The sequence below is a fragment of the Vigna unguiculata genome, chromosome 11 (assembly GCF_037176805.1).
Source record: "Vigna unguiculata cultivar grain cowpea cultivar isolate G323 ecotype 2 chromosome 11, ASM3717680v1, whole genome shotgun sequence".
Classification (NCBI taxonomy): Eukaryota; Viridiplantae; Streptophyta; class Magnoliopsida; order Fabales; family Fabaceae; genus Vigna; species Vigna unguiculata.
Window position 1 is genome coordinate 6,115,063 of NC_140802.1, and position 27,873 is coordinate 6,142,935.

A 27,873-nucleotide genomic window follows, 5' to 3' on the forward strand; every position below is an offset into this window, starting at 1 on the left:
TTCAGAAAAAAATAATAGAAAGAGACATTGGGTCCGACACCACTCTGCTGTGTACATATGAACCCTCTTTGGAGTTTTCTCTCTTTGGACTTCTTTTTGACTTCATTTCACTCTCTCTCTCTCTCTTCTTCTTCTTCTTCTTTTTTCTTCTCTCTGCACTTCAACAACTTTTTTCTTTTGCTTCTCTCTCATCTTTCTCGCAATGCTTCTTCGCCTTCTTCCAGATCCAGCTAATGCTCCACATTGCACACAGTCTCTCTAACCTCTGATCCCGAAGCGACGTCGTCTCGCCGCATTTCTCGTACGGAAAACCCTAGATCTACGATGCTCCACCTCCGGCAACGCCGCGACGCCACGCCGGCCACCACGCGGTGGCGCAACACGGTAGGTAACCGGTGGAGCGAGTCGTAGTGGAAACATTGCGTTTTTTTCTAAGTGACACGTGGTTTGGTTGTTGTGTTGTGCAGTTTGAGGAGAATCTGGAGCAGTGGCCGCACCTCAACGAACTGGTCCATTGCTATACCACGGATTGGGTCAAGGATGAGAACAAGTATGGACACTATGATTCCGTTGGAACGCCGTCGTTTCAGAACCAGATATATGAAGGCCCTGACACTGACATTGAGACCGGTATTTGTTTCTCTCTCTCTCCCTCTATCTCTCTTTCTCTCTTCAAATTATTTTAATTATGTATAATTATTTGCTACTTTTTATAATCTTATTAGCTTCTGCATTATGCGATTTTTGTTTTTCTATTTTTGGAAATAGTGAAATGGGCTTTAAATGTGAGTGTGGTTAATTAATGGGATAGGGCTAGTTATAGCATGTGACATGGACGGAGACTGGTGTTATCTTTCTTTTATTACTTTTGTCTTCTGCTCCTTCTCCATTAGTTGTGTCAGTTTACTATTTGTTTTGATAATATTCTCCGCAAAGAAAGATCAACCGAGTTTCTTTAGCATAAGTTAAAAAAATAAAGCTTTTGGAGAAGTTAACATGAGAAAAATTATACTAACTAGTTTTTTAATTTCATGCATGATATAATTTTAGCTTAAAGAAAAAACCTAGTTTAATTTATTTTCTCCAAAGAGTACTTGCGTATAATTTTATCGTAGCACGACTTTTTCCATTCTGCTATTTCTTGTTTTTACCTTTGTTAAAATTGTGAAACCGGGTTTATATGGGAACGTAGTTAGTTACTGGGATAATGCTAATAATAGTATGTGAAACTGATATCGGTATTTATTTCTCTTGGACTTTTTATTTGTTTTTTATTTTTGCTTCTTGTTTAACACACCAGCTTCTCTATTCTGTGTCATAACACTCTCTAGATTATGTGGGTGGTGGGTTTAGGGTTGTGTTTATTTGCAGTTAGTGTTTTTAGTATATGCATCTTGAGTCCGCTTTTTCTTCCTAAGAACTTTTAGACGAGAAGAATAGGAAGAAAAATTGAAACTAGCATCTCCATAAGCTAAAATTAGCTTATGCTTAAGTTAATTTTTTGACTCACTTTTCGTATAGCTTCTTTTAATTTTTATTATTACATAGAGAAACTCAGTATTTTTTTGTTGTTGTTCTTCTTATTTTTCTTTTTTGTCATACTAGCTTCTGCATTTTGCAATTTTATGCTTTCATTTTTCTAAATTTTGAAATGTGTATATTTTGTCATCTTGATTGGTGTGCAGAGTATTCACCATCTGTTTATTACTAGTCTTTGCTGAGAAACCTAATCACCTTTTTTGAGGTCGTCTCTACTCCCAACCATGTTCTTTCTACAAAGCTAAAATCAGCGATACCTTGATTAAGAGATTCAAGTCTAGTTCCATTTGGACCAACAAAATTTTGTTAATGTAAACTGGCTAATACTAATAATGGATATGACAATGGTATATGGAAAAGGGGTTTTGTGTGTTAAAAAGGGGTACTTCTCTTTCTTTTCGCCTCTGCTTCTTCATCATACCAACTTTCTCATTTTGCATCATAACACACTGGATAGCATATGGGTGATTAATGATTGTAGGAAGTGCTTTTTTGAACGAAATTATTGGTGTATGCAGAAATGCGGCTTGCTGGGGCAAGGCGAACGAAGGGTGATGATATTAGTGAAGATGATGCACCAAGTACTTCAGGAAGGCAGTTTCCGGAAGGTGCAGATGGTGACTTGCTGCATGCGGATACTCCAAAGGTTGTTGATGGTTTAGTTCCTTGTTTTTATTCTGTTGGAGATTCTCTGCTACTTTACAATTCAAGCTTGTAGAAACTTTATTGATACAGATTTTGGTTTTATTTATTTATTTATTTACTTGAATGTGCAGCATATCGGTCAATCTCCCCTTCCTGCTTATGAACCTGCATTTGATTGGGAAAATGAGAGGGCATTGATATTTGGACAAAGAATACCGGAAACTCCTATATCGCAGTATGGCATTCGTTAGAAGTTGTTTCTGAGTAGAGTATATTTTGATCTTCTTTTGCCGTTGTTCTGGCCCAACTAAGTTTTTCTTTGTCATTCCTTTTCTGTTCGGCATGTCAGTGGAATGAAGATATCTGTAAAAGTTCAGTCTTTACAATTTCAAGCAGGATTGGTTGGTGAGTGTTATGTTGTTGACATTGGTGGGATAACGTGGTAGACAAATTGCTTCATCTCTTTATGCAGCTGCCAATGCTATACCATTTAATTTTAGTATTAATGCTGAAAGTGGGTTCAAGTGTCTGACACGGTGCTCTGTTTCTGTTCTCTTGATTTGTAGAGCCCTTTTATGGTACAATTTGCTTATACAATAGGGAGAGAAGAGAAAAGTTGTCAGAAGACTTTTACTTTCACATCTTACCAACAGAAATGCAGGATGTAAGCTATGCAAGTTCAAAATTATTTTGTGGATTTTTAATATATGAAATCAATGGATGATTTTGAAGTGACCATGATTTACCCCCATCCCCCCGTTTTTTACAATTGCCAGGCCAAAATTACATATGAACCTCGTGCAGTCTTTTACTTAGATGCACCATCTGCTTCAGTTTGTTTGTTAATCCAGTTAGAGAAGCATGCTACTGAAGATGGCGGGGTTACTGCTTCTGTTTATTCACGTAAAGATCCAGTATGTATTGCCATTTTTCCCCTTTGTTGTCTATTTTTGTGCTTTAGCTAAGAATTTTCAGCAGAGCATCTACTATTATGCGTGTACATAAAGTATATAGGAGCATCCTTTGGACCCACAATGTATGATTTCACAAGTAAGGTGAAGATATTGACTATCCTCCTTGGGGATCTGTTCTTTATATAGGGAAACTGTGAAAAACGGTAAGGAGAAGAGAGAGAAAAGGGTAAGGAGCAGAGAGAGAAAAGGGAGAGTAGAAGTGTAATTTCCTTTATATGGGACTTGAAGATGTAATGAAACCATATGCTGCAGCAGGAAAACACATTAATAAAGAATGGGAAGCTAGGCACTTGAACTAGGCTTTTAACTGAGAACATTAATGTGTTTTGGTCTTGGACAATTCAAAAAATGGAGGAAAGACATTATTTGTTTTTTATTTAGTTTTTTTGGACAGGTGTTCATACGATACGATGCTGGTAACAAAATTTAAATTAAAATTTGAATTGAGAGCAAGTCCTAAACTGCATTTTCTGGCTTGTACTCTATATTTTTTTCTCTAGAAATTAATTTGGTTCATGAATTTTTTTCTTGCTTAATGTGGTTCTTGCTTATTTAGGTGTATAGTTTACTGGGTGACTTTTGTGTGTGAAATGATGCATTGGATGGGCTTTTAACATTCACTTCACTTGGACAGGTGCACTTGACTGAGAGAGAGAAGCAAAAACTGCAGGTGTGGTCTAAAATCATGCCTTACAAAGAGTCCTTCGCATGGACCATTGTATCATTATTTGATAGCAGTATTGGTGCAGCTTCAGTAGGGCCTGCTTCCCCGAGCAGCCCTCTTGCTCCAAGTGTATCTGGTTCAAGTACTCATGAAGGTGTTTTTGAGACTAGTGCAAAAATGTCTTTAGATGGAAAGCTGAGTTACTCTAATGGAAATTCTGTGGTAGTTGAGGTTTCAACGTTAAATAAAGTAAAAGAATGCTATACGGAGGAATCACTTCAGGTGTGCGTTTCAGGTTTCCTGTCTTTGATTTTGTTCTTCAGGAACAAAATTTCTTGCTTAATTTGCTGAAGAAAATAGAGATTTGGTGAACTGCTTGTGTTAGTAGGCACCCTGCATCTCTCTATTATTTATTATTATTATTATTATTATTATTATTATTATTATTATTCAGATTGAAGTACATTAATAGTAAAGCTAAAAAGTATAACCCTAGGATAATGATAAGCCAGCCACTATACCCAGATGTTAATTATGCTATAAATAAGTATGGAAACAGTTTCCAGCAGCCGTAAATGCATAACTTGTGATTATGAATAGTACTGATGGATCTGGACAGCCATATAACCTCTTTTTAAATGCTAGTCAAGATCCATTTCCAATGACTCTGACAATAGCGTGATATTACAATTATTCAGCATGCATTAAAATATTATTTATTTATTGAATTTTCTTCTCATAGGTTTTCATTATTTTTTGTTTCATCGGTTTTGTTCATATGCACTGTATTACACTTATTTAGTATGCTTTAAATATTTATTTATTTGTTCCTCTTATTTGGTTTTTGTTTGTCTATTCCTCCATGAGATTAAAATGTTAATTTGTGATTGCATCGTCCTCTATGATCAATTGTTTGTTTTATTCAATATATGTAACTCAAATTTGTTTATGTTATAATTATATAAGCAAGGAGCAGATCCTATATAATCTAGAATTTATAGATTATATATGTATTATTAGGAGCATTTTTATTTATTCCTGTAGAGATATTAAATCTCCTCTATTTTCTCAATATAAATAAAACATTCGTGCTATTTGAGAAACACAGTTTAGGTTCAATGCCTTTCTCTCTTTCATATTGTTTAACAGTTTTAATTGGTCTAATTTTTTGGGTTTCTAAAGGTTATGTAGAAGTCTAGGTTTGGTCCATATGACACTGCTGTGCCTCTTATGTTGTTAAGTCTCAACTTTTGGTAACTGCATTTTTTCTTTTCTTGAGAAGACAGACTTGTATGATTGCTATGATTAAAAAAGTAGAGTTGAACTCTGATCTGTTTGTTGTGGTTGGTATTTCATGAAAAATGTTTAGGATCCTAAACGGAAGGTGCACAAACCGGTCAAAGGTGTTTTGAGACTGGAAATTGAGAAACACCAGATTTCCCATGCTGATTTGGAGAATGTGTCAGAAAGTGGAAGTATAACCAATGATTCTGTTGATCCAGGGGACCGTGTTGCAGATTCACTTTCTGGAAAGTATACTAGTAATGGTGGTGATGATCCTCAGGGTAGCATCCCCAGGGTAATATCTCCAGCTTCCGGAAATGGAGCAACTCAACATGGAAATTCAGATTTTAATGCTGATGATGTAAGTATTATGTCTTTTTATCGAGCTGACAGACTTTAGTTAGTAGATTGGATTAGTTTTCGTAGAGTAGAACTTACTTTTTTTAAAGAATTAATAATAGATTTTGTCCTAGAAGTGAATTTGTAGCTGAGTTCTGGTTGATATTTTTTTTAGACTTGGTCTTTGCAAGGAAGATAGTGGTAATTATGGACATTTTAGTGTATGATCATGGAGACAGCTTTATAGTGTACTGTACCATGGTGTTAAGTTTTATCATTGTTGAGTAAATTAAGAGAATAAAGTTACTAGCTATTAAAAGATAGTAACTCGTGCATTGCTACACCAAATGCCTTAATGATGTGGGGTGTACATGCAGAATTGTCCTAAATTGGACATTTCTGGTCATACGGGTTTAATTGTTGAATGATTTATGTCTTAGTCATAGCAGAAGACGAAATTTGTGTATATTCTTGAAACAATTAAAGGAGGGCCTAATTTTCAAAACTTGGTCTTTTTTCTTGGTTGTTTCTGCTCATCTTGTTCACTTCACTAGGAATCTTCTAATCTTACTAGTCTATGTTGTATTTGGTTAAGACAATGATGTCAACAGTGCTTTATTTTGCTATGGTGGTGATGATACTGTGGTTTTTGTGTAATTCTATTTATATATGCCAGGCCTCTGCTAATGTGCTTTATATTGATTAAAATATAGTTCCATGCATTTGACTTCCGCACTACAACAAGAAACGAGCCTTTTTTGCAACTTTTTCACTGCCTATACGTGTATCCGTTGACACTAAGTTTGGGTAGGAAAAGGAATTTATTTATACGGGTTGAACTCAGGGAGGATGATGGTGATATCCGTAGGCAGCCATTGGAGGTAGTGTCCTCTATTTTATTTCCTTATTATTTTACTTAAGGAATTTCGTTGCTCTTTATACACTTTCATCTTATTTTTTATTTTTTTGTATGTAACTCAATCTGCTCAGGCAATATATCCTAGAGATCCAGGTCTGGATGCATCTCTCCAGAAGTGGAGTCACACCCAAATTGCTGTTGGAGCTAGGGTTGCTTGCTACCATGATGAAATTAAACTTTCCCTCCCTGCCATGTGGACACCAACGCACCACCTTCTATTTACTTTATTTCATGTTGATCTGCAAACGAAATTAGAATCTCCGAAGCCAGTAAATTCATTCACGCATTCAACTCAATTTATTATTTTTTCATTCCTTTCATTTTACCACTGGTGTCTGGGGCTGAATATTGATGATTCAGAATTATACTTATTTACAGGTAGTAATTGGATATGCAGCACTTCCTTTATCTTCCCATGCTCAGTATGTTTCCTTAATTTGGTCTTTTTTCCTATGATTAAGCTTAAGTGTTAATATTATCTAATGGTAGTTCTTGGGTGGTTGCTGTTGCTTAGTGAAACTAAAATGTACTGGTTGGTTACCATATCATTCTCAATTACTATTTTAATTACACTTGAACTACGTAGGGAAACAGGAAAGTTTTATTGATAACTATCACATGGATTGCATTCTCAGCTCCTCTCTTTGTAACAATCAACATCTCTAAAATAAGGAAATAAAATATGCTTAAATAAATAGGAAGTTTCTAAAGATATTTTTATCCTAATAAACCTTTATTTACAACAATTAGCAGTGTTCATGGCAAGGCTGGATCTAAAATTTTACATCTGATGAGTTGGAAAGATTTACTTCTTTTTGTATTCTTATGGCATGCTGGTTATATTATATATCTTTTCTGATGTTATCCATAAGCAGATTAACTACTAATTCAAACTGGTCATATGAAAAGCTCAGCCTATAGCATATGTGCATGAGCAATTAGTTGATTATAAGCACCAATTTGAGTGTGAGGCGGTGAAAGATATGTTCTATGCATGCTAACCAAAATACAAGGCTTGCGGGATTATTTACTGAAAAAAAAATATAAAAAGTCTTATTGTATTGGAAATCTTTATTTTCTACATCGTTTATGATAAGGTCTCTCGTTGGTATGGTTTCAGTCCAGATGATACTCAATATTTTTTGCCAATGTGATTCTTCATTTATGTTTTCTCCATTTCCTATTTTTCTTTTTATATTCTAAGAACTAGTTTTGTCTTGAAGGCTTGGTGCATAGTCTGTTCTGTACTTTGCGGCCAAAATGTTTTCTTTTCTTTTCTTTTCCCTCAGTTTACTAGCGTGTTTTTTTTTTCTAAAAAAGAGAAGTACTCCCATAAAATTGTCACCAAAAAGGCACTTATACTCCTAATTTGGTATATGGCAGCTTATGATTTTGTTGTGCTATACAGGCTGCGGTCGGAAATAAATCTTCCAATTATGAGAGAATTGGTTCCTCACTATCTACAGGATTCAGGACGGGTGTGTGTTTATTACCGTACACATATATGTTAATTAAATTTCATGCGTTACTTTATTCCTTTTCTCTCTGGTTTCTGTGAACTGATGGTATGTTTGGTCGAAAAATAGGAAGGTTTGCTTTGTTTAAGAGTTCTATGAAAGGGTGAAGAGTTCCTCATTTAATTGTTCAAAACCTCTCTTTTAAGTTATATCTACTTGAGACTGGAGAATATGAAAAATGCCTAAGAGAGTTCAATGATCTCGTAGCTAATCCATTCATTTATATGTGTATCTTACATCAGTGGTGAAAACAAGAAGTTGAACAAATATATCAAGTTAACTTAGTGAGTTAACTTTTTTACATATGTTAAGCAATCCTGACATAACTGTTAAGACCCAATCGCAATGTATAGGAGTTGAGTCCTGAACTCCCCTATTGGAAGTATGGAATTCTAGTGTTGGGTTTACAAGGCTTTGCACTCCCCCAATACCAGGACATTTTAAGTTTTCACAATTTTGGAGGATATTAAATATTCAAAACAATGATGGTTGTCTTTGAATATTTAATGCATTAGTAAACTTATTAGAATGGTGCTTCATGCATTAGTAAACTTATAGTATGGTTGTCTATTTCTTTTAAAATTGCAATGATGGTTACTGGTCTTTGAATTGTATTGTACTGCTCTTGATTTTATGTGGCTCTGGATTGGTTTCTATTATTATATTTGAATTTTGAACTCAGCACATTTTATATTGAGTTCTTATTTCTGTAGGAGAGATTGGATTATTTGGAAGATGGGAAAAGTGTCTTCAGATTGCGTTTACGACTTTGTTCTTCGTTATACCCTATCAATGAACGTATTAGAGATTTCTTTCTTGAATATGATCGGCACACTCTTCGAACAAGTCCACCATGGGGTTCTGAACTTCTGGAGGTATCATTCTTGTCTAGCCTTTTTTTTGTGATTTTGGTGTTCTTGTTTATTGTATTTGTTTATTCTAGATTTGTGTGTACGTTGTATATTGTACTCATTTTGGGGGGCTACTTTTTCATTTTCATTCTTGAACTGGAGGGGACATATTGAATCCTTTTGACTTATGTATACTTGCTACGTGCTTCATGATGATGTCTCAGTGCTCTTTCTTTTTATAAATAATTGTTTTCAGTAGTGCAGAAACGAAAAAATGGTTGATGGAAACCATAAATTAGCTGTCTTTGCTTCTCACTGTTTTCCACTCATATGTTGGTAAAATCATTATTGGTTTTTTACAGCTTTTTGGAGATCCTACCTTGACTAGTGATATGACTAAAATAGAGTATACAAGTGAAGGGCAACCGTCATCTTACATTTTTAAGATGTTATTAGAGCCCATCCTTTAAATATGAAAAGAGCCACCTTCCATATTATAAATGCACCAAGTTCAATAGTGATGGGTCTGAGGGGGGGATGCATTGGGAACAACCCAAATCTCATATTGAGTAGAGATAAAGTCTGAAAATAATAGCAAGTGTTGTTAGGCCTTCTGACCAACCACTATTTGGCCATTATACATTTTTAGATGTCTAGTCTTACAAACTTCATACTCAAGATTTCAAATTCTCATTGTTGAGAGCAGTGTTAAAGATCCCATATCGATAATAAAATGACTAACATAGATGTAAGTGAGGGTTAATCCTCATATTATTGGATTGATTTAAGTTCTAACTCATGTTCTAATGTAACTTAACTGGGATTAATGGATAAATTTATAGATTTATCGTAAGTTTTCTTTATAGGATAATAGTTATAGGAACGATAGACTGGAAAAAGTAATAGCTCTTGATGGTATCTCAATTCTCCATTGATCCTCTCTCAGGTGTTCTTTACATATAACGGCTTTCCAAACTGTTTCAGCAGGAACCTTTTAATGTATTATAAGTATTTCAATTTGACAATGATAGGATAAACATTTCTTCCTACAAAAGTGAAAAGAAAAACAGGTCAACGTTCCTAACCTTTCAATTGATACCGAAGGAAACTTCATCTTTAGTATCACATTTCCCGATAGAGGAAAAAATAGGACAAAATCATTGCAGTCGTTTTATTTTGTAATATTTTTTTTGTTTTATTGTATTTGGTTCCACCTTTTCCAAAGGAATGAAGTTTATAACCTTTTAAAAGCCCATGTTTATATTATGTAGATTTTATAAAGGTGAACCAAGCATAGGATAGAACTTGTGGTATGTTCTGTACTATTTACAAATTTTCCAAATGGTACCTTACTATTATATCTAATTTGCATTTCCATGCCGAAGGACTTGAAGCTTGGCCAGCATTCATTCCTCGTCTTCATGCAGAAAATCATCCTTTTCTTGTTAGAATGGGGTTAGCAATCTTCTGGTCATATAGGTTCTATTATCAAGTCCACGACCAAGCCTTTCATAATATATTGTAAATTTAAACAATTTTAGAAAAGTTCTAGGTTTTGAGCTATTTGTAAACAGATTGTTGGCTGTCTGATGATGTACTGATTGCTGTGTGATTTCTTTTACAATGTATACATATTTCATGGGTTTCTCTTTTTCGAATGATTAAGATTCACTTATTCTGGATGCAGGCTATTAATAGTTTGAAGAATGTTGATTCCACTGCTTTACTTCAGTTTCTTCACCCAATTCTTAACATGCTACTTCATCTTATTGGCAATGGCGGAGAAACACTCCAGGTTTGCAAATAAGTTAGTTCAGTTCTTTTTTTTTGGTTACGTTTTTTTGATAAAAGTGCCCTGGAGTTGCATTTACTGTTATTGTATGCCTTTATATTTTATTGGTTAATTCTCTCTCTCTCTCTCTCTCATTGCTCAAGTGGTTTGCTTCTTTATGATACTTACCTTTCCACTATTGTTTTCAGGTTGCTGCATTTCGGGCCATGGTTAATATTGTAACCAGGTATGCCTTTTAGCTATATTTGATCCAAGTCAAATGAATTGAATTTGATGTTTGAAAGCAAATTAAGGGGCTGTTTGGGTTGAAGAAAAGTTTCCTGTTTTCACTTTTAACAACAGCTCTTGGTGTTTTCATATATAAATCTTTCATTGGGTTTAGGAGCTCTAGTTCTTTGATTTGTGCTTAGAATTTTTGCTTAAGCTCTATTTAAGTCATATCTCTACTCAATGTGAGACTAAAAATTCCCTTCTTGCGATCAGGACTGTTCCAAAAAGACAACAATAAGGCTTGCTAGGGGAGACCACAATTACAGTGGCTTTCCAGCAGAATTACTATACTATAGTACTTTATTTTCTTAATGACTTTGCCTAGAGTAAATGGTTTGTGTTTGAGATCCTTAATTGGTGCACACCTTTGCTTATATGGAGGTATTAAGAACTTCAAATACAGTTTCTTGATCAAACCTCTATGAAGGACGGACACTTGGAATGGGAGAACTTCGGGCAACCAGAAAGTATTTGTTACTGTTAGAATTATTACCTATACCTATTGTATCATTAACCCTATGTGTAGGGGGTTGAGTGTGGGAAACTACCTACTGCCATATCTACTGTTGCATGTAATCATGCCTAGTATCTTAGAGTAGTCTTTTCATATCTTTTCATATGTACGTGCTTGCTTCATTATAAATAGGAGAGGAAGAGAGTGGTACTGTAGTCCACTACTCATATTTTAAAGTCTCAGTCTCAAGTTGGTATCAGAGCGGGTCGATCCCGCTCTGGTTTCCGTCTGGTCTGTCCATTGGCACTTGTTGCCATCGTCCGCGGCTGTCCGCCGCTATTCGTCACTGTTAATCACCGTCTGCAGCTGTTCACTGCCATAAAACACTATCCAAAGCTACCCACTGTCACTGTTCACAAAACCGTCGCTGTCTGCCACTGTTCCGCCGCAGTCCGCCACTGTTCGCCGCCGGCCGCCGTCTCCGGCCACCTCAGTTTTCGCTGGCGACCACTGGATCTGGAGCGCCTCTCCGAGCGACAGCCAACCCCACCGGTGCCGGAACCAGCCTCCCGTCGACGCGCCGCCACGCGTCGCTTCTCTCTCCGCTGCGAACAGGCGCGTGCAGCCCACGCGCCGCCTTCTGCTGCTCGGAACCTCACGGCGCCACCTCCGTAGCTCTCGCCGGAGTCTTCTGCTGCTGTTCCAACCCTCAAAACTCCGATTCAGTGAGGTCCAGACGTCACCCTTGCGGACATCTCCCTCGGTCGTTTAAAAATCTCCACTGTTTTTTGCGTTTCTGTGTTTCTGCTCTTTGTTTTTTTGTTCCCTTGATCAGAAATGGCCTCTGGAAGTGTTATTTCATTCTCTGGAAGTCCTTCCATTACTTCCGAGAAGCTAGATGGACAAAATTACCTCTCTTGGTCCGCTGCTGTCGAGATGTGGTTCCTTGGTCAAGGACATCATGACCACCTTGAGAAAGACGGAAGCCATGTGCCTCGAGAAAAAGCCGAACAGTGGAAGCAAGCAGATTTTCAATTGTGTGCCTTGTTGTGGCAATCCGTGGAGCCGAGACTATTAATGTCTCTTAGGGCATTCAAAACATGTCACTCGTTTTGGAAGAGGACTCAGAATATCTATGCCAACGATATCCAACGCCTATATGATTCGGCGGACAAGTTGGCATCTCTGAAAATGACCAATCATGACATGATCTCCTTCATGAATGAAGCACAATCAGCCGTGGAAGACCTGCGGATGTTTCTCGAAGTCGACGCTTCAGATGAAATGAAGAAGAAGCTGGACAAATACTATATGGTGATGATTCTTCGCGCCATTCATCCAGACTTCAATCACATTATAGATCAACTGTTGACCTCTCATGAGGTCCCTTCCATGGACACCCTGATCCAGCGTATGATTCGTGTCCCGAAAGTCCCAACACTTGAAATTCAAGAATCTCATGCTCGAGTAGATTCATCTGTTATGGCCGCTACTCGAGGAAGAGGAGGACGTGGACCTAGAGGAGGTGGACGTGGAGGCCGTGGACGTCCTCAATGCACGTATTGCAAGAGGATGGGTCACACTCAAGAAAACTGTTACTCCTTACATGGATTTCCTGCCAAAACAGCCAATGTCTCCCAGGCAGAGACTACTGACTCCAAGTTCACTGAGGACGAGTATCAAGAGTACCTACGCCTCAAATCCAACAGCTTGGCACAGTCATCTCAAGCTCTAAGTACATCAACTGTTTGTATCTCCCAATCCATGGAAGGTCACAATTCATGGGTAATTGACTCTGGTGCTTCTGATCACATTTCTGGTAATACCTCCTTGTTCTCAACCATTTCATTCCAAGAAAAATCTCACTTTATAACCCTCGCAAATGGTTCTAAAACATCCTCAAAGGGAGTCGGTCAAGCCATCTTATCTCCATCCTTAAATCTAAAATCTGTCCTTTTTGTCCCTAATTGTCCTTTCAATTTAATTTCCTTAAGTCAGTTAACCAAAACATTGAATTGCTCTGTAACCTTCGATGACAAATCTTTTGTTATACAGGAGCGTGGCTCGGGGAGACGGATTGGAGAAGGATATGAAGCGAGCGGATTATACCATTTTGGATCTCGTCCACGTGTGTCATGTGTTGCAGCCCCCAATCCTAAAATATTACATGATCGGCTTGGTCACCCTCACCTGTCCAAGTTAAAGAAAATGTTTCCTGAACTTAGTCGTCTCCAGACTTTAGAATGTGAGTCATGTCAACTAGGAAAACATGTTAGATCTACCTTTCCTAAAAGATCTCAATCAAAGTGTACTTCTAGTTTTTCTGTCATCCATTCCGATATCTGGGGACCTAGTCGTGTCTCATCTTTTGGCTTTAGGTATTTTGTTACTTTCATTGATGAATATTCGAGATGTACTTGGGTTTATCTTATGAAAGATCGTTCTGAATTATTATCCCTCTTCACATCCTTTTTGAATGAAATCAAGAATCAATTTGGTCAAGTAATTAAAATCTTAAGAAGTGACAATGCCAAAGAGTATTTTTCGTCTGCTCTTTCTAATGTTTTGAGTTCCCATGGTATCCTGCACCAGTCTACTTGTCCTCATACGCCACAACAAAATGGTATAGCAGAAAGGAAAAATCGACACTTAGTTGAAACTGCTCGTACCCTTTTTCTTAGTGCCAACGTTCCTGTCCATCACTGGGGAGATGCCATCTTAACTGCAGGTTTTCTTATTAATCGGATGCCATCTTCCTCTCTCAATCATAAGGTCCCTTTCTCCATTCTGTTTCCAGACAATCCTCTCTTTCACACTTCTCCTAGAGTTTTTGGTTGTGTATGTTTTGTTCATGACATGTCTCCCGGGTTAGACAAGCTTTCTGCTCGCTCTCTCAAATGTGTTTTCTTGGGCTATTCACGACTTCAAAAAGGGTATCGATGTTACTCTCCTGAAACCAAGAAATATTACATGTCTGCCAATGTTACATTTTTTGAACAGACCCCTTACTTCTCTCCATCTGTTCAAGATGTCCATGTCATCCAGCAGGTCCTTCCTATTCCCGTGGTTGAGTACAATATTTCCAATGTGCCTGTCCCTCCAAGTCTCGACCAAAGTCCTCCTGAGCCATCATCTCCACCTATTGACTCTCTCCAACACAGGACGCCGACGAATAGTCCAGTTGTTCAAGAACATGGTGAATCCCCTACTTCAGATTCTTCTCCCTCGTCTCTTGATCCCACGACTCCTGGTGAAGGTGATTTAGGTTGGCCCATTGCTCTCAAAAAAGGTACTCGTTCCTCTCGAAATCCACATCCCATTTATAATTTTCTTAGCTATCACCGATTATCGCCTTCCTATTGTTCACTTTTATCCTCAGTGTCTTCTGTTGTTATTCCCAAAAATGTGAATGAAGCACTTGATCATCCTGGATGGCGACAAGCCATGATTGCAGAGATGCAGGCTCTTGAAAGCAATCATACTTGGGAGCTCGTGCCCCTCCCTTTGGGTAAGAAGGCTGTTGGTTGTCGATGGGTGTATGCAATTAAAGTTGGCCCTGATGGTCAGGTTGATCGACTCAAAGCCCGATTGGTTGCAAAAGGGTACACTCAGGTTTATGGCCTTGACTATTGTGACACCTTCTCTCCCGTGGCCAAGATGACTACTATTCGCCTCTTCTTTGCAATGGCAGCCATTCGTCACTGGCCTCTTCATCAGTTGGATATCAAAAATGCCTTTCTTCATGGTGATCTTGAGGAGGAAGTTTACATGGAGCAACCTCCTGGGTTTGTTGCTCAGGGGGAGTCTGGTATGGTATTCAAATTGCATCGATCTTTATATGGCCTCAAACAATCACCACGAGCTTGGTTTGGAAAATTCAGCTCCATTGTTCAGAAATTTGGGTTAAGACGCAGTGAGGCAGATCACTCAGTCTTTTACAAACATACCTCTCCTGGGAAATGTGTCTACCTAATAGTATATGTTGATGATATTGTTATTACAGGAAATGATACTACTGGAATATCTCAACTGAAGGAGCACTTGTGTAAACATTTTCAAACCAAGGATCTCGGAAGCCTCAAATACTTCTTGGGCATTGAAGTAGCTCAGTCAAAAGATGGAGTTGTAATCTCTCAAAGGAAATATGCTCTTGATATATTACAAGAAACAGGTATGACTGACTGCAGACCAGTAGAGAGTCCTATGGACCCGAATCAGAAGTTAACAACAGTAGAAGGCGAATTATTCTCCGATCCAGAGAGATATAGGAGGCTCGTTGGAAAGTTAATTTATCTCACTATTACGAGGCCTGATCTATCTTTCGCAGTTGGAATTGTTAGCCAGTTTATGCAGACTCCATGTCTTGGACATTGGAATGCCATCATCCGTATTTTAAGGTACCTCAAGAAGGCTCCAGGACAAGGTTTGCTATATGAAGATAAAGGAAATGTTCAAATCTCTGGGTACTGTGATGCTGATTGGGCAGGCTCTCCTATTGACAGACGCTCTACTACGGGATATTGTGTCCTCCTTGGAGGAAATGTTATCTCTTGGAAAAGTAAGAAGCAAAATGTAGTGGCTCGATCCACCGCTGAAGCTGAATATCGGGCAATGGCGTCTCTCACGTGTGAACTCATATGGGTAAAGCAATTTCTTCGAGAGCTTAACTTCTGTGAAATTCAGACCATGAAGATGTATTGTGACAACCAGGCTGCTGTCCACATTGCATCAAATCCAGTGTTTCATGAGAGAACTAAACACATAGAAATTGACTGCCACTTTGTTCGAGAAAAATTGATGACCAAGGAAATTTGTACTGAGTTCGTTGGGTCAAATGACCAACTTGCAGATGTGTTGACCAAGTCATTAAGGGGACCTCGGGTTGAGTTCATTTGTTCCAAGCTTGGTTCATACAATTTGTATGCTCCAGCTTGAGGGGGAGTGTTAGAATTATTACCTATACCTATTGTATCATTAACCCTATGTGTAGGGGGTTGAGTGTGGGAAACTACCTACTGCCATATCTACTGTTGCATGTAATCATGCCTAGTATCTTAGAGTAGTCTTTTCATATCTTTTCATATGTACGTGCTTGCTTCATTATAAATAGGAGAGGAAGAGAGTGGTACTGTAGTCCACTACTCATATTTTAAAGTCTCAGTCTCAAGTGTTACCTTTGTTATTACTTGTAGTTCATGGTATTTGTGTAACATGGAATTAGTAAATAGGCATGCAATATGTCTCACTCTGTAACCAGATACGGAAAATGGAAAATAAGAAGGGAAAAAGATACATGAATTCTTAGGCATTAAATCTTTGATTTGACAATTGTTTGTATCCTTTTAATGTTGTGGGAAACTTAGGTTTTGTATATGTGGTTTGTAATATGTGAGTTTAATGTAGGGTGCAGCAGGAGTCGGTTGATGATGCCGAAAGAAATCATTTTCTAGTCAACTATGTTGACTGTGCTTTTGATGATTTTGGTGGTCGTCAACCACCTGTATATCCCGGACTGTCCACTGTTTGGGGAAGCTTGGCACGAAGTAAGGTACTGGCATGTTCATTATCATTCGTTTATTCCTCTACCCCATGCTGGTTGTTGTTGAAATAGGTGATGTTGTTTTGTTGTTCAACTTACATAAAATCCAGTTTTTTGAGCTTTAGGTTAAGGATATAGGCTGAAGCCTTCCTCTTCGAGATGTATTTGTACTCATCCTTTTATATATAAAAACATACATCAGCTTTGAGCATGCTCACCAATTTGTGGCCATCTCTAAAGTCAAGCGGATCAATCCTGCTGTTGTGGTAATTTTATGTTGAAATAGAGTCACTCACCACCATTAGACAGTTGTTGGCAACCATTCACTGTCTTTTTTCTCTGACAAGCGTGTGGTCTTGTCTTGACGAACAGCGACCAACCTAGTGACTTCATTAGCCGTCATTTTCTGTTGTCCTCCACCTTTCTCTTTAGCGAGCACTAGATCGGGTGCATCTTGATGAGTGAAGACCAACCTTCCCTGTCAAGGAATTTGAAACACTGCCACCCACATGTTCTTTGGGTGCTCTTGTCGGGTGCGTGAAGACCATATGTTGCCCTCTAACCAGAAGAGTGACGTCACGTGACCTTGGTAGAACTAGTTAGCATTCTTTGATCCTGTCCTTGACCTTTGTTCTCTATTTCAACATACTTGGAGTTGTTAAGTGTGTTTGGTCACGTTTTTTATCACGTGTCTTTGTTTTGGTCTCACTTGAAGTTATTGAAATGTGGCAGTCCCTTGTGGAAGAGGTGGAGATCAAATCATTTAAGGAGGACGTGGTGGTAGAATTGGGAATACTCATATTGCAAGGGAATGGGTCATACCCAAGAAAACTTTTATCCCTCACAACGTTTTCTAGCCGAGGCTGCTCATGTGTCTAAATTGGAAAGTTCTAAATCTAAAAATTTTGATCAAGAGTACCAAGAATTTTTGAGGTACAAGTGTGAGAATCAATATCAAGGTCAATCCTTTTCAATTCCAAGTGTCAACTCCATGCATTTGTCAATCAGTGGAGGGTATGGATTCTTGATTCAAGTGTCTTAGACCATATTTCTAGTAACATTTCTTCATTTTCCTCCATTTCTTACCCAAAAGTTTCTCATCTTGTTACTGTTGCTAATGAATCTAAAGTGACATCTTAAGGAGTTGACCAAGTTTCCTTATCTCATTCATTAAATTTAAATTGTCGTGTTCATTCCTCATTGTTCGTACATTTAATTTCTCCAAGTCAATTGATCCGTTCTTTAAATTGTTATTTTACTGCTACTGCTAATTTCTTTGTTATACAAGAGCATGGCATGTGGTCTTTATTATCTTGCAACTTCAATCCTCAAACTTTACATGATCGTCTGCATCAGCCAAGTTTCTCGAAATTGAATATGATGATTTCTAGTCTCAAACGCATTCAAGCTTTAGATTGTGAATCTTGTTCTTTATTTCAACAGGTGTCAATTATTTAGTAACTTTTATTGATGAATTCTCTCAATGTACTTCGGTTTATTTAGACATGATGGCTATTTTTCTTATGTGTGTAACCAACTTTAGGGTTTTAGGCAAATGCCTTGCCTCTTCTTTGTATCCTATATATACATCAATAAAAGTCCAACAATGTAGGTTGAATACACTGTGTTTCAAGTCTTCTCATTCGATCAAGTTTCCTCCCTGACGCAGCTAGCTTTGAAGGGAGGGTACCTGGACTTGGGTGCTTACAGTAACGTACACAATAAAATATCAGAAATGCTGAGTTAGCTGTCGTCCTTAGTTTTCCTGTTCATCAATGAGACCAACATTGCATACATTACGCATATACTTGATCACCGTTCTAATTTTGCTCCCTAATTTTGACTTTCTTTTTTGTTCAACTTTTAGTATTTGGATGAATTTCTCAAATATATGTTTCTGTTCACCCTTCATGGTAGTGAATAAAATGGGTTTATATTGCAGGCAAAAGGGTATCGTGTTGGACCTGTGTATGACGATGTTTTGGCTATGGCTTGGTTTTTTCTGGAATTAATTGTTAAATCAATGGCATTGGAGAAGACTCGCCTGTTCTATCACAGCCTTCCAATAGGTACCTTTGAAAGCTTGTTTGATCAATGCAAGTTTTTTTTTTAAAAATTAATCCTTTTCAATTCTCCCTAATTCCTTCCTATTTGTTATACCACTATGAGGAATATTGGTATAGTTGGAGTTGGGGAAACAAACTTGGGTTTAAGGACTAGGTCTTTCAATCCTGGCTCAAAAAACTCTATGGGTTTTTCTTTGTCTGGGCTGTTTGAAAATTTTAAAGATAGGTAAAATAGGTCTGACCTATTTAGAAAATGCATTAAATAAATTAGGTTGTTATACATGTAGATGTGGTGGGATCAAACTACATTGCTGTAAATCTACCAAATGCTAAACCATTCAATAATTTTTTATTCAATAAAAGATAATTCAGAGAGAAAATTAAGAGATGGAAGTATAAATTGTATTTCTGAGAAGCCAAGTTATGATGTAAATATAATATATTCAGCTAGTTATAGTTGACTGTGTATCCTAACTAATCAAACTAACTTCGTCCAACAAACAGTCAAGTAACAGCTTGACTGTTTACAGTACAATAGAAATCAGATATTGAATAATTTTTTCTCAAACCACAGTTTAATTAGAAGTTTCTTTTAGAAAGATTATATCTACAAAATTATTTTAGTTCAATTTTTTGTGTTCTTCATTCATGTACATCAACATTAATGTAACACATACTTTTGAAACATGGATGTGGGCCTTCATCTGAACAACTCTTTCTATGGTCGTATCTGTTATTCTTTCATGCACAGATTTTGGAATCACATTTATTAGTTTAAAACACTTCTCTTTCCACTCTATATGTCAATATCTGGATTTCTTGGCACTTTCTTGAAGTTAGCCAACTTTTGAAAACTGAGATCTACATGTATGTGTCTGACCATGTGTTAGGCCTGTTGTCAAAATGGACTTTACAAGTCAAATTAATCAATACAAGTATGCATCTCAAGGGTTTAGTATTATTATTTTTTTTTCATCAACAAATGTTAGTTTTTAGTATTTTGTTAGTGGAGGGAATTGAACTCACATTCTTTTCCACCCTTCCTTCTAAACCCTTCAAACCAACCTTATGGCCCCCAAATGTTAGTAGGGGAGTTGAACGCACAACCTCTCCCACCCTACCTTTCAATTTTTACCACTAAGCCAACCTTATAGCTCCTAAGGGTTTCGTATTATATAGTTTGGTTGTTCCCATTGCTGGTTGTGTGTATTAGATTCACCGGAAAGGGTTTGTTTTTATTTTCTTTGGTTGTGTTTGCAAGTCAAACGAATAACACCAAAATTTAGAATTACACTACTTCTTAATTGGCATAGCTTCTGGCTTGAATGTTGCTCTTCATTTGTTTCCCCTTTATTTTGAAAAGGTGAAGATATCCCACCAATGCAGTTGAAGGATGGTGTATTCAGATGTATAATGCAGTTGTATGATTGCCTTCTTACTGAAGTGCATGAGCGCTGTAAGAAGGGTTTAAGCTTGGCAAAACGCTTGAATAGTAGTTTGGCTTTCTTTTGTTATGATCTTCTGTCCATCATTGAGCCTCGACAGGTTTTTGAGCTGGTATGTATTTATGTGTTTGCTCCCCACGTTTATATGTATTTGGGTTTTAATTTTTCCTTACCTTTAAGAATACCTTATGCATATCAACTATAAAATAAGACTTTCTATTTCTGACTAACATAAGACAGTCCTTTTTCAGTCTGTGTTGCTATACACTGTTGATCCTGAACTTAAGTTAAATTACATGATCAGTTATAATGATCATCTTGTAGACATTCTAACTAAGTCTTTAAGAGGGCCTAAAATTCAGGTTAGGTTATATGTTCGAAGCTTGGTATATAAAATTTATATTCTCTAAGTTGAGGGGGATTGTTTAATAATTGTTTATTATTTGTTGTTTAGCATTTAAAATGCTTTCCTTTTTGTCTATTTTTGTTTTTGTTGTTTTCCTTTTCAACGTTAATTCTTTTGTTAGTCTCTTCTTTCCTTATTTTTTTCTTCATTGTTCTTCTCAATATTCATTCTCTGAAAAACTGAAACCTTCAATACTTATTCTCTGAAGTAGGAGGGCAAAGGGAAGATCCTATTTGTAGTTTAGGATTATTTTGTCTTACACTTTTTTTGTTAGGAGGAGCTAAGGATTAAAAGTTTAGAACATTTATCTTCAGTTGCGTCATTATTTTAAGTCTTCAACTTGGTGGTGTTTTGTTTTTGTTTTATTGTTAATTGAATTTTTAGACTTATTATTAGGTTGTCTTTTATTATTTTTGAACAACAATAATATTTCTTGTAAATAGGGGATTGTTAGAATGGAAATATTCTTATTGGTATTTAGGAAATCTACAGATTCATTCCACTAGATTTTGTTTCCTTTTTAAGAGAATGTGATTGTTACAAATAAAGGAGTTGAGAATCTAATTGACATGATTGTAATTTAATGAAATATTTCTTTATCCCCTCTAATATATTGAATTTTTTTTGTCTGATATACTACTGCCATAACCCATTATGACTTTTGATAGATTTCTGCAAAGGGTTTCTTGGGTTACTGATATTGTCCTTTATCCGACACTAATTTTGTCATAAATGATCAAACACTGGGTTTGTTTACCAAATTATTAAGAGGTCTTTGGATATGTTTACTTTGTTACAAGTTGGACAAATACAAATTGCATTCCCGTAGTTGAAGAAGAATCTATGGACATGTATATCCCTTATGTGGGGGAAGGCTTTTGTTATTTTGTTGTGGTCTTATACATACTGTGTATCATGAAAAGATAGTTAGTAGGACAGTTGTTTGTGTTTATAATTATGTTCATTATATTAGTATCTTGTCTTTGGTATACTTGAGACACTATTTAAAGGTTATACTTCTGTTTTCTAATTTTGTAATTGTGATGGTTGCTTGTACATGCTAAATCTTGTTTTGGTTGGGAAGTGTTGCCTCTTGTATTTTGGTGTTCTTTTCCTAACTTTTTACATTGCTTTAATTCTGTTATTTAATGCAAACTTAATTGTGTGGCAGGTATCATTATATCTTGACAAGTTTTCTGGTGTTTGTCAATCAGTTCTTCATGAATGCAAACTTACCTTTTTGCAAATAATATGTGATCAAGATCTTTTTGTGGAAATGCCTGGAAGGGACCCTTCAGATAGGTACTTTATCATGTTTCATCCATGACAAAGATAGTAACATCACAATATCAGATTTTTCAAATCAATTTTTGAACTACTATTATGCATTATGTACTCCTATCAATACTGTTTATTAATTATAGCAGTTGTAGTATACCTATGGTGACCTCTCTGTTGGACCTGGTTTTCTTTGTCACATTTTGATACTTTACTGAACTGGAAGGTGATAAATACAACTTTGGAACATATTGAATAACATCTGTTTTTACTTGTGATAATTTTATGTATGGTATACGTTGCTCAGGGGAAACTCTGAAGTTTTATATTTCAATTCTATTGGTATAGGAACTACCTTTCTTCTGTATTAATACAAGAACTCTTTGTTACTTGGGATCATGAAGATGTGTCTTTACGAGCAAAGGTGAGTTTATTTAGAAAGGGTAAAATCTTGATTATCTTCTGCCTGACCAATGTTCTATATTTTCTGGTTCATAACATATTTATTTGCTATTATCAACCTTGTCTATTCAATATGTAGGCAGCAAGAATCTTGGTAGTGCTCTTGTGCAAACATGAGTTTGATGTGAGATACCAGAAGCCTGAGGATAAGTTGTATATTGCTCAACTATATTTTCCACTTGTTGGACAGGTGTGTAAAATTATATTTATTATTTGCTTGCATTTATTATTTTAGTTGAAACATTTGTGTGGATTCCGATGTCATACTTGGGAAATATTCCCCTCTTGAGTTATTAAGCTCAATCCATTTCTAATAATATGATTGATATACTAACTAAGTACCCTTCGTGCTTTTTAGTTTTGTTCCTACACGTAAGTAATCAGATATCTTTGTGAGAAGAAACTTAATTCTTCACCAATATTTGTCTCATGTGATGTAGTGTGTAATTGGAATTATAAGTGTGTGGAGTTGAGGTAAAATTGTGACTAGTGGGAACCATATGATGTTGGGCACAATTGTTAGATCAGTTACTATATTTTGTAATATCACGTGGTGAATGAATGTGATTTTCTGTTTAATTAATTATGTTATCAATTTTTAAACTGTTTCTGGATGTGCTTTCTCTAATGTATTATTCTGGTCTTTTCAGATATTGGATGAAATGCCTGTTTTCTACAACCTCAATGCTGTTGAAAAGCGTGAAGTATCAATTGTAATTTTGCAAATAGTTCGAAACCTTGACGATCCATCCCTTGTCAAGGCATGGCAGCAAAGCATTGCCCGGACTAGATTGTTTTTCAAGCTCATGGAGGAATGCTTGCTTCTATTTGAGGTTACACTATGATGCAAATTGTCAGTTATCACTTATCGAATCATGTGATTCGTTGTTGATTAATTTGAAATTTTGATGTTGCTGAGTATTTGTGCTAATTGGGACAACATTGCTTTATTTATCCTCTAATCTTGTTTTTGTCAAATGTCATAGTTCTTCTGATAACTGTCTTGTTTTACAGCACAAAAAACCTGCTGATGGCATGTTACTTGGCTCCAGTTCTCGCAACCCGGTAGGTGAGGCACCTGCTTCCCCTAAGTACTCTGACAGACTTTCTCCTGCAATCAACAACTATCTGTCTGAGGCCTCAAGGCAGGAAGTCAGGGTGAGCCAATTTCTGAAGAGCTAATTAGCCAGTACTAGTACAGAGTTCAAATATGTTTTTCTGCTGTTTGATATCTTTCTATAGCATATGCTTTCTTATTTGGCTTAAGTACTAGATGTATGTAGGTGTCTGCATTTTGTGCATCTCATTTATTAAATTTTTTTTGGCAGCCTCAGGGAACACCAGATAACGGGTATTTATGGCAGAGAGTAAATTCCCAGTTAAGCTCCCCTAGCCAGCCATATTCTTTGAGAGAGGCTCTAGCTCAAGCACAGTCTTCTAGGATTGGAGCTTCTGCTCAAGCACTTCGAGAATCTTTACATCCACTTTTGAGACAGAAATTGGTACACTTTTCCTTCTGTAGTTAAATTTTAATTTGTTTATGGGTCATGCTTGAAGCTCCTTGTTACTTTTCCTTCTGCTTTTAAATTTTAATTTGTTTTTGGGTCATGCTTTATGCTCATTATTACTTTATTTTATGGGTCAAAGATTTGCATGCTGTTATGCACAATTTCAAATTAATCATCAGCTGCAATGGCTCTTGAACTTGGATGTATTTGCTGTTCATTTGGAAAGAATTCCCACCCTCTTGTTTGTGTGCTTCTCTTTTTTTTTTTTTTTTTTTTTTACTTTTGGTAACTGACTATATTTTCTTTTGTTATGGACGTTTACATATTGTAGGAACTTTGGGAGGAAAATTTGAGTGCCTCAGTCAGTCTTCAGGTTTTGGAGGTGACTGAGAAATTTTCCATGATGGCTGAATCCCACAGCATTGCAACTGATTATGGAAAACTTGATTGCATAACAGTCGTGTTCATGAGCTTTTTATCCAGAAATCAGCCATTGACATTTTGGAAAGCATTTTTTCCTGTATTTAACAGTGTTTTTGATTTACATGGGGCAACTTTGATGGCAAGGGAAAATGATCGTTTTTTAAAACAAGTCACTTTCCATCTCCTCCGGCTTGCTGTTTTCCGAAATGAAAATATTAGGCAAAGGGCAGTTGTGGGCCTTCAGATACTTGTGAGGGTATGTTTTCTTCTGTTTAAACTTTATAGATTGTTATATCCTTTGGTTTCATATCTATTAATGTAATCCTTATTTTTGGTTTCTCCAATTTGTGCAGAGTTCATTTCATTACTTTATGCAGACAGCACGATTGAGAGTCATGTTGATTATCACATTATCTGAGCTAATGTCTGATGTGCAAGTTACTCAGATGAGATCTGATGGAAGCCTAGAGGAAAGTGGCGAAGCACGGCGACTTAGGAGGTCTTTAGATGAAATGAAGGATGAAACTAAAAGTTCCTACCTGTTAAAGGAGTGTGGATTATCTGAGAATGCTCTTGTGGCCGTACCAGAAAAAATAACTGAGAATAGATGGTCCTGGTGTGAGGTGAAATATCTCTCTGATAGCCTTCTTTTGGCACTTGATGGCAGCTTGGAGCATGCACTATTGGTGAGTTTTATTATTGATGCATCATTATAGGCTTTAATTGCAGCGAGATGTACTATTCAGAATTGCCATTTAATGGGTATAATCTATTTGGAATGTGCCGCAGTTGGCAAATAATTGGTTTAAAATGTCTGTTTCAGGCCCCCATGATGACTATGGATAGATATGCCGCAGCTGAAAGCTTCTATAAACTGGCCATGGCATTTGCCCCAGTCCCTGATCTTCACATAATGTGGTTGCTTCATCTATGTGATGCACATCAGGAAATGCAATCTTGGGCAGAAGCTGCTCAATGTGCTGTTGCTGTTGCTGGTGTTGTAATGCAGGTAAAGGCAATTCATTTATTTATACATGAATTGTACAACTTTTTTCCAGAAAATACATAAATGGTCGTGATGGACATATTTAGCACTCAGAACTTATTAGTGTCAGCATGATCTATAAGTATTGATGTATTTTACTGAGGATTTTCAATTATGATTCTTGGATGTTTTACTTTATGAGTAAAATCTGACAAGACCAATTATGCTTTGAATTATCTTGCTTGTTCTTCCTATCTAAGCATAATTAAGTTGCAATTTGCTCGTGTCCTTGAACGAATGTTAACTTTGGTTATAGATAGGTTGCCCGCTTCTAGCTGATGTTTTTTCCTGTTTTATAACATTCGTTTTCTTCATGTTTTGAACCCACTTGTTTGGTGGTTTTGTCAGACAAAATTAAAGCCTTGGCCAAAACCGGCGATAGTGCTAAATAACCTAAGATTATTAATTATTTTAGCATTGTGAAATATAAATCTAAGGAAACCAAATTGTAGTGCTCATTCTTTTGATTCTTCAAATACTATTGATATTTTTATATTTTAACCAATGTAATGGCCGCCCTTTCCATTTTAGGGACCATTATCATTTTTACTTTATGCCATGGGTGGAGAGCGAGGGTAGAGCAGAAAAGTTTGTCTTGGTTATATGGTAATACTATTTTTCTTACACCATTTTTAAATTTTAATGCAGGCCCTTGTTGCCAGAAACGATGGTGTGTGGAGCAAAGACCACGTTGCTGCTTTACGGAAGATTTGTCCTATGGTCAGCAATGAGATCACCTCTGAAGCATCTGCCGCTGAAGTTGAGGGATACGGTGCTTCAAAACTAACTGTTGACTCTGCCGTGAAATACTTGCAGCTTGCTAATAAGCTCTTCTCACAAGCGGAGCTTTTTCATTTCTGTGCAAGCATTCTTGAACTTGTAATCCCAGTTTACAAAAGTAGGAGGGCTTATGGACAGCTGGCTAAATGTCACACGTTACTTACCAATATCTATGAATCAATTCTTGAACAGGAATCTAGCCCAATTCCTTTTACAGATGCAACATACTACAGGGTTGGATTTTATGGTGATAGGTTTGGGAAACTTGATAAAAAGGAGTATGTCTATCGTGAGCCTCGTGATGTACGTCTAGGTGACATAATGGAAAAACTTAGTCACATATACGAGTCTAGAATGGATGGTAATCACACTTTGCATATTATTCCAGATTCTAGACAAGTGAAGGCAGAGGAGTTACAGCCTGGTGTCTGTTACCTTCAGATTACTGCTGTTGATCCAGTCATGGAAGATGAAGATTTGGGAAGTAGGAGAGAAAGAATTTTCTCCCTCTCTACTGGAAGTGTTCGAGCCCGGGTATTTGACCGATTCTTGTTTGACACCCCATTTACCAAAAATGGAAAGACTCAAGGTGGATTGGAAGATCAATGGAAGAGACGCACTGTTCTTCAGACCGAGGGTTCCTTTCCAGCGTTAGTAAATAGACTATTGGTAACCAAATCCGAGTCCCTTGAATTCTCTCCCGTAGAAAATGCAATCGGAATGATTGAAACACGAACAGCTGCATTGAGAAATGAGCTGGAAGAGCCTCGAAGCTCTGAGGGGGATCAACTTCCAAGACTTCAGAGTCTACAAAGAATTCTCCAAGGCAGTGTTGCAGTACAAGTACGTTTTAGTATTAGTAGTCGCTTATCGTATCGTATGTTTTCTGCTGTCTTTATTTTCGAAAAAAGTATGGTTACAAGTATTCTTGATTCCAAAAATCGGACTGGACCGGCTTGACTGGAAAACCAGGGATTCCGTTTAGTGCTTGATTGAAATAAACTACTGAACTGGCCTTGACAAAGCTAATATTGGTTTGTTTTTGAAATTAAAACCCAGATTTGAACATACATGCATTATTTTTGGTTTTTGTAATGTGACAGGTGAATAGCGGAGTGTTGAGTGTTTGCACAGCCTTCTTGTCTGGGGAGCCTGCAACAAGGTTGCGGTCACAGGAACTGCAACAACTAATAGCAGCCCTTCTTGAGTTCATGGCGGTTTGTAAACGTGCGATCCGTGTACACTTCAGATTGATTGGCGAAGAAGATCAGGATTTCCACACACAGCTTGTTAATGGTTTCCAGTCACTGACAGCAGAGTTATCACATTACATCCCTGCCATTCTCTCAGAGCTATGACAAGGGTACAAGTGTTGTTTAACATTGCTTCCATGTGTTGGTGGAGTTTTTTTCCTGGTTTCCTTTGTCATTTGCATGGTTGGTATATTTAGAATTATTGGAACCAGGTGATTCATCCTGTTTGTGTATCACGATGTTTCTAGTTTCCCCACTTTCCCCATTTTAGTTTGTGGTGCGGGGAATGCCATTTGTGTAATATCTTAATTGTTTTAAGTGTTTAGCCATACACATATTGTGAATGTGTACTATTTTGTGTACATGAGAATGAGAATCCTAGGGCATTTAATTCACAAATCAAGAAAAAGCTATTCCTAA

At 37.0% G+C, this 27,873-nt stretch overlaps 1 protein-coding gene across 2 annotated transcripts; it reads left to right on the forward strand.

The window, feature by feature from the left end:
- Window positions 1–78: 78 nt before the first annotated feature.
- Window positions 79–27,873, forward strand: SPK1 (guanyl-nucleotide exchange factor). Of its 2 annotated transcripts, none has more exons than XM_028055358.2 (30): window positions 79–384; window positions 468–630; window positions 2,058–2,185; window positions 2,316–2,419; window positions 2,534–2,589; window positions 2,751–2,848; window positions 2,961–3,098; window positions 3,793–4,104; window positions 5,192–5,467; window positions 6,159–6,326; window positions 6,436–6,633; window positions 6,743–6,786; window positions 7,773–7,842; window positions 8,595–8,756; window positions 10,420–10,527; window positions 10,713–10,750; window positions 16,652–16,796; window positions 18,730–18,856; window positions 20,217–20,410; window positions 21,876–22,006; window positions 22,331–22,406; window positions 22,524–22,634; window positions 23,095–23,277; window positions 23,459–23,602; window positions 23,779–23,946; window positions 24,284–24,631; window positions 24,729–25,061; window positions 25,199–25,384; window positions 26,069–27,043; window positions 27,304–27,873. In XM_028055358.2, exons 1-30 carry the CDS (start codon window positions 325–327, stop codon window positions 27,556–27,558), a joined length of 5,499 nt encoding a protein of 1,832 aa, XP_027911159.1. In that variant the 5' UTR covers window positions 79–324; the 3' UTR covers window positions 27,559–27,873. The 2 variants fall into 2 exon arrangements, with proteins under 2 accessions (XP_027911159.1, XP_027911158.1); XM_028055357.2 differs by having other exon boundaries at window positions 80–384; window positions 23,773–23,946.